A 7708-nucleotide genomic window follows, 5' to 3' on the forward strand; every position below is an offset into this window, starting at 1 on the left:
GATCATTTTGAAGGAGAAACCATAAAGCCTTCCATCAGCAGTATTTGCTTCTTGTGCCTACCACGTGCAGTTTTCCGTAAGGAGAACTGAGTGGCATTGGGAACGTTGTAAAGAGGTGTAGTCATGCACTGAAAGATGTCAGAGAGTACAACACACATCTCTCTACAGTTTTCCAGAGCAAGAAACTGTGTAAAATATAGTATGAACAAAATGTGGACATGAATGACTATTTTACTCATGGCTGAAGAAACCTAAGGGGTGACATTTTCAGAGCCAGCTCTTTGCCTGGCAGGTACCACTAGCTTGTTGCTACCATCTTCTTTGAAGGGCTGTGAGAGAGCTTAGAGGGCATTGGATAGTTTTTATTTTTTCTGGCCATGACCTGGGGAACGTGTCCATCATAAGCCTTCTAAAAGTCAGTTTGTGACTTTTCTTCTCAGTTTCCTATGTCCCAAAGCAAGTGTAAGGGTCAGGTTCCCTCAGTTTGATCTGTTGATATCAATGGGGTTGCAGGGTTCCAGTGCACAGAGCTGAGCCATCTTCCATTTTTTGCACTGCAAGTCTCCTGTTAAAGTCAGTGTGGGACTGAGGCCAAGGGAATTGCTTAAGGTGAAAAATCCCCTTTGCAAAGCCTGAGGTCAATAAATGAAGTAGATTCTAATGATTCTGTACGGAACTCTTTTGACTCTCTGCATAATCTCAGTGTTATTTTTATTCTGGTAGAGTTTCTGTCTGATTTTTCTACCTTAAAAAAAACCATGAGAGTTCAGATTATGCTAGGCATGATCTCATAATAAATTGCCACTGAGAAATATAATCTTTATAATATGAATTTTGGAACCTGCTCTCTGTATTACATATTATATAGGTGACATTCTGCACAAGTGAGGCACATATAAGTGGTGATTGCAACTGATGTCCACCTCCTGGAGTAGTGAGGGTTACAGACAATACTGCAGCAAGACTAGCCAGTGTATTTTTAGACTAATGACTCAATAAAAGATCAAGTACCAGTACAATTTGTTTATGCATTGTACAAATTTCTGCGTATTTCTTGCATAGAAAGCTTCGCACCTTACGTTATTACATTATTTTAATAAACACTCTTCTGCATTGCCCTGCCTCTGTATCTCATGTTCCAGTTCTCAAGGTCTTCAAATGCTTGTGGAGCAGATTTTTTAACTCTTACTTTTGGTTACTGGGTCTTGTAAGTCTTTGCAGGTCATGCTGCAGTAATCTAATGGTACAGTTTGACACAACTTGCTCTGCTTTACTTCTGGAATGGCAATAGTAGGGCAGATCAAAGGATCTTCCTGGCAGGTTGGTCTGAACAGAACTGTAATACCTGTTTCTTGCCTGTTGGAGGAGAGGCAACCCTTTTTCCAGCTTGACCCCCTCTTACATTTGGACTTATTTTCACTGAAGAACTGTTTTAAAATCTCACTTTTAAAATTATTTATTTATTTAATACAAGGCACCTGAAGTCAGTTAACTGTGTCAGTGAGTGCAAGGGGATCTCCTTACACGTGTCATGTTGTTGGATGCACATGCAGTCAGCTGGAGAGGCGTCAGTATCTCTGTGTGTGTATGTGTGTGAGAAAGGTTTTGCTTTTAGGTTTTCCAGTCTGGAAGGAGACTCTTAATGTAAAAATCCTCTAAGACTGGCTGAGTGAATCTTCTCATGGTTTAAAACTCTCAGCAGATGAAACCAAACAAGCTTTGAACTAATTCTCTGTAGTCCTGGCTATAACCAGCAACTCCTTGTCTTCAGTCATTAGGAAATGTTTATGAGTTCACTGTGCTCTGTGAGTGCTTTCTGAGATCTGCATGTCCTCATTAATCCTTCTGACCATAGGCTCATGAAACATCTCTTGTGTCATGCAGAGCTTCACTTAACCCTTTTTAACTCAATGTAATGTGTATTTTGGCCATTTGTGTATCAAAATTGATGATAGTATTGTACAGCTAGATCATCCATGTGGGAGAAAGGTACAGCCTGCCTTAATTCCTATCTTGGCAAGCATCTGAAAATACCATGCAGTAATTCCACAAACTACTGTGGTTTAGTATTAAGAGCTGTTTGTCTTGATTTTGGTTCTCTCTGAGCTTTCTTAAGGAACTGCATTTGTTCCATTCCTTTCTTATAGGTCTAAAAAAAATTAATTTTATATCTTGCTAGTATTAGCAATTTTGACTTTTCTTTCAAATATGTCAATCCTCATTTTTTGTATTGTGTTTCAGAGAGTTTGTTTTAATTCTTTTAATTGCACTGCTCTTGTAAGAAATCCTTTAGTAGCAGCTTAAAAGGAAATGCTTCCAGTAACTGGTACATTCTCTTTCCATTAGAGATTAACCATTCCAAGCAGTTGTCCCAGAAGTTTTGCAGAACTGATGCACCAGTGTTGGGATGCTGATTCAAAGGTAATTTAACGTGTGTTTGATTTCTACACCAACCTCCACCCTGCCTTGTGTTTGCTAAGTGCATTAGCATTTCTGTGGGGAACAGTTTGGAGATAACACCACTGACATACGCTAAAACACATTTCTTCACAAAGACAGCCAAGGCTGTCTCTTTTTTTAATTGGGTTTGTATATTTATACTGAAATGTGCCTCCCTCCCTTTCAGTCAAGAGTTACTACACTACTAACTTACCTGACTACTAAAGACAGTAACAGGAAATGGGGTGCAATCACAAAAATGTAGCTATTTTGGAGCACATGGAAAAATTGCAGATTTTATTTTAATATTTAATCTTCCTTGGATGTATGTGAGCATCACTTTATGAAATACCTATTTCAAGGTCCAATTTTGATGCCTTCCTTGTGTTGTAAACATGTAAAGAATAAGTTAATCCATAAAACACATAGGAACAGCAGCAACACATTCTAAATTAACATGAAACCTTTCCTAAACTGTTCCCTTAGGACTTGAATGATGAGCTTTATAATGACTGCACTGTAATAATATGATAATAGAAGTACTGCAAGAATCTGTTTAACTGTTTAACCATGAAAATAGGGTAAAAAGTTAAATAGCCAAAGCATTGTCACTATTAATCTGCTGCTACAAGAATAAACTAAAAGAGGAATTAGAGTGTTTAGACAGTAAAAGCTTTTGTATATTATGGGAGTTACGTTCTTTAAGTGGACCCTGCTACCATCCTGTTGTACATAAAACTGGCTGGAAAGAACCTGTGGACATGCTAGCTTTATTTCCAATGATGAACATCCATTTCCTTTGCTTTTGAACGTATTTAAGAAAGGGAAAGATAGTTAAGCAAGGAGTTTCTTTCCTACAGAATGGATCTGGAAGACTGAGATCTATCATCAACATGTGGTTTCCACGTGAACAAGCATTTAAATGCCATTCCCTTAATAACTCCCTGTATCCTTCCCACAGAAGGGAGGGGAGAAAAATGCTTGGAGTTTTTCAATCTACAAGTAGGCTGTTTAAGTTCTAGGTCAGTAATTATTGAAGAGCACTTTCAGTGGCAGCTACTTATCCTTAATAACTGCTCCCAAGTGTCAGCATCACTACCAAAGGCCTCAGAATAAGAATTATTGGAGCTTCTTTTCTGTAATTGTAGCACATACTAGATCAGCTCACTCTGCCTTGCTGTAGCCACATACTTAAGTGTCCAAAAGTCTGTTGCTGTTTCTCAAGGGAGGGATCTACATGTTGGGAAAGAAGTATGCTTAACCATAAGTTAGGCATATGCTGATTTCTGTCTGCCCAAGTAATTCACCTGGGTGTGGGCTGGTTCCTTGGAGTATTGTTGTGTGCAAAGAGCGAATCTTATGGGAGATGGGGTTTTTCTGACAGTCTGCTCTTCGCTAGTTTTTCATGCAGCTCTTCTGTTAGGCAATTATAAATACTTTGTTCACATGACTGAAATGGAGTAATCTCTGGTCACAATTTGGGCATGTGACAGACTTATTCAGTCACGTGCTGGGAAAGGATCACTACTTACAGCTCTCAAAATGCTTTGATAAAAGCTGTGTGGCCTGCATGAGCCAAAAGATGGAGCACGCTCCTCTGAAATTCTGCTCTGTGTAATATTCCCTTTCTGCCAGGATTAGCCTTAGAAAATCAGATCGTTGATGCATGAACAGGTTCCTGAAGGTCAAGCAGGGGTGAGCTCGAGGATGTAAGGTGCATACTTTTAGCCCACAGAAAGCAGAAGGGAACTTTTGGTGGCTTATCCCTGAGAAAAGAGGGATGTGCATTTACTGTGGGGCTAAGGAATACACTTGGAGAGCTGCTGCAGAGCAGCTGGAGTGTCAGACACGGCTCACACCACAACTTCCTCATGGGAACAGTGTTTGCTTTCAATTCTTAAGAATTTCTTCATACATGGAGAAAAATGTCTGCAGCGTATTTCTCTATGTGATATTTGGAATGGTAGTCTTTATACAGTTTAAACTGCTAATTGAAACAAGAAGTCCACGTGCTCCTACCAAACAAGTTGCTTTGGCTTGAGTACTAGATAATTGTAGAAACAATGTTGCTCATCACTGATGCCTTTTTTTACTGAGGTAACTTGCTTTTGGAACATGGGTGAATGATTCTTTCTCATTTCATCTGTTCCTTCAGTTTATCCCCACATCAAAGATGCTTATAAATTACTGAGTATTTTAATGGAAATCAGAAACCTGGGAACAGAGAAGAAGCAAGAAATGAAAGTCATATGGATTAAATATCCTGGTTTTATGCAGACCAGTTCAGTAAGAAATACTGAGTGGAAGGAAACAATGAAAGCATTAGCCAGAATTATTTCTAGAGGGGCATATATTTTAAAGATTTCAGTATGAGACATCACAGATATAAAGGGAAACAGTTTTCAAAGGCGACTCATGCCTTGATATTTTAAGAATCTCTTATAAGGACTTTCTAGAAAGTGCTAAGCAGTTATCCACCAAAAATAAGACTTTTCTTTTCCTTTAAAATTTCTTAGCTCAAGCTCCCAGTTTCACAAATCACTTCTTGCCAGTTTTAGCCCAGGTACCAGTCTGCATTTAGAGTGCCTTTATTAAACCTGAAGTTATCTTTTCCTAGGGGCAAGAATCCAATGAACCCCACATGGCAGTGTAGGCTTGTCTTCCTGTCAGCTTTGCTTCCACAGAAAGCTGGTACCTGTAAATGTGGCAGCTGCAAAGCTGGCAGGAGAGCTGCTGGCTGCTCACAGAAATGGCACAGCTAGAGGAGCACAAGCTTTGACAGGACTATGTGACTCTGCATTTGTTCCGGCTCTAGTTGCACAACTCGGCAGCTCCTTTGCATGTCATGTAGGACCCACTGGGTGTGTTTTTTACTGCTCCTACTCCCAAATCAGTCAGTTGGTCCTTTTGCCCACCCTGTTCTCTGTCATTATCCCTGCTCCAGTTACTCCAGGTAGGCCTAACAGTGGTGCTGGCTGTGCTCATTTAGTGTCAGCCCTGCCCTATACTTCTCAGTATACTCCTCAGAAAAAAAGTGCAAGCAAAACTCATGGAAGTGTTTTGTAAAAGACTCCTGAATAAGCTGGAAAATATTTTAAGTAATGCAGCATGGGGATGTTTGCCCCTGTATCTTCCTGAAACTAGAATTAGTTTAATACAGGGACATTAGGTCCCTGCCAATCTGTTGGACAGTGCATAGCAGTAGCAGTACCCTGGGGTATTGGTGGGGCTCACAGTCCCTTGTCTGGCAGCTTCCTTACCATTTGGGAGGCTCTTGAATACTCTCAACAGTTCCCATCCAGTGGTGTGGTTACCAGAGATGTAGCTGAAGCAACAAGAAGGGAGTGAGGGCTGTCAGAAGGTTCTTCTGCCCCCAAACTGCACCAGAATGGTCATCCTTGTTGGTGCTGGGGGTGGATTTTGTGCTCTGTACCCCTGGCATGGCACATTCCCTGACCAGGGAGGTTCAGGCTCTTCCAGGGTGTGTTCAGAGGATCTGCCCAGCTGTGGCAGGTCCAGCGGCATCATGCATGTCAGGGGGAGGACTGCTGCCCCCCCGGGCCCCTTGTAAAGGCAGGGTGACCCTGCTGGGTTTCCACACAAGGGAATATGTCAACAAGTGCCAGCAATGTGCTGCTGAACAGGCACCTGTTGCCGTGCGGCTCCGTGTGCCCAGGTTGCCACTCTGTAGTTGCTGGGCTGGAGGCCAAATTGCATAAGCACATGGTGGCTGGGGCAAGTGTGTCTGTTGCAAAGATAGTCTGCATAGCTCATCCAGCTGCCCACTGCCTGTAATCATGGAGATGGACCAAAAAGTGACAGACAAAGCCTCCAGTTACAGCCGAATAGTGCAGCATTACATTACAGTGAGCTTGTCTTTTTTTTTGTTAAGCATTTGACACTTTTTCATGCTGTTTGACATTTAAAATAAAGAAATTGTCTTTCTTTTATAATGTGGAAATCACTTGGATCTTCCTGAGAGAGACACCTCAGCATTGTTCCTAATTGTTTTTGTGCTCCCAAATTAAAATGCACGTTTTAATTGCGGCATCTGTAATTTTAGCAGAAATGGTATAATTAAGGGCGCGATAGAGAGAGAATGTGCATCATCCCCTAATTATGTATCTACATTTTGTTTCAACCTTTTGTCTCAACCTTGTCTGGGGTCTGTCAAACAGACTAACAGAGTCAGTGCTCTTTCAAGAAACACATTTAACTGTGGCTTTTTCAGTTTTCAGTTATTATCCTACTTCATAGCTTCCTCTTAGGACTAACAGGAAAGTAGAAAATACAGACAAGTTTTAACTGCTCTTTGTGACTATTGAGTGCAGTGGGTGCTGGAGAGAGAGCCCTGGAACAGGAAGTTCCAGTGAATGAGCCCAGGACAGAAGAGCATGGACAACATGGACATGAGCTTAGCTGCCAGGCAAGATGTCCTTATCTAGCCTCAGTCTTCACTTTGTCCCTGGCTGCTCCTGAGGTAGCTATGTCAGATGATTTTCTGAAAATTCTCTCCTCTGCAAGAAGGGAACTGCAGCCAGAAACCCATTTTTGATGGGCAGCTAAATGGCTTGTTCACAGCCCGAAGAGTTTGTGTTAGTACCTGTAAAAGGCCATCTGTCTAATTACCAGTTGCTGACTGGTCCAGCCTTCTCCATTTGGCAGCATTTTCTTAGCTTGAGGAAAACTGTTCTTTCAAATTAAGAATCTAGTTAATTATTGATGCTACTAACGTTGTTTAGTGCTGTTTACTGTTAGATATGGAAGACTAAGCTAAGGCTCGAGTCCTGCTAGCCTATGTGGCTCTTCCCAAACGGACCTTGTTATTCCTTCATGGGCGGAACAAAAAAGAAACATCTACAATCTTCTTGTAGGATGCTGTGTTCAGAAAGAAGCTTTGCCATTTCTGTTGCTTGTGGGTTTTTCTCAGTTGAACAATTCCTGCAGATAATTTTAGTAGTTGTATATGAATGCAAATACTCTGTTTTGTTTTGGTTTTCCTTTGCCTTCAGAAAAGGCCATCTTTCAAGCAGATCATTTCAATCCTGGAGTCTATGTCAAATGACAGCAACCTTCCAGACCAGTGTAATTCATTCCTGCATAACAAGGCAGAGTGGAGGTAAGTTTCCTTCCTTCCAAGATAAAAATGATATGGTTTTATGTTGAAGTGTTATGAGTATATTCTTTTCAGAAAGGCATCAGACTGATAGTATATTGGTAGAAAATGTGTGCTTGAGGTATTTTTAGAATGTAACTTACCTTGTTTTTC

General features: G+C 41.0%; 1 protein-coding gene across 1 annotated transcript in view; it reads left to right on the plus strand.

The window, feature by feature from the left end:
* Nucleotides 1-7562, plus strand: part of LOC103809684 (mitogen-activated protein kinase kinase kinase MLT) — a 44369-nt gene extending 36807 nt beyond the window's left edge. Inside the window, exons 8-9 of the mRNA XM_009082538.1 lie at nucleotides 2347-2421; nucleotides 7452-7562. Of these exons, the coding sequence (XP_009080786.1) occupies nucleotides 2347-2421; nucleotides 7452-7562 (186 nt within the window). The remainder of the gene's footprint in view (nucleotides 1-2346; nucleotides 2422-7451) is intronic.
* Nucleotides 7563-7708: the final 146 nt, after the last annotated feature.

The sequence above is a fragment of the Acanthisitta chloris genome, unplaced genomic scaffold (genome assembly GCF_000695815.1).
Source record: "Acanthisitta chloris isolate BGI_N310 unplaced genomic scaffold, ASM69581v1 scaffold17779, whole genome shotgun sequence".
Taxonomy (NCBI): Eukaryota; Metazoa; Chordata; class Aves; order Passeriformes; family Acanthisittidae; genus Acanthisitta; species Acanthisitta chloris.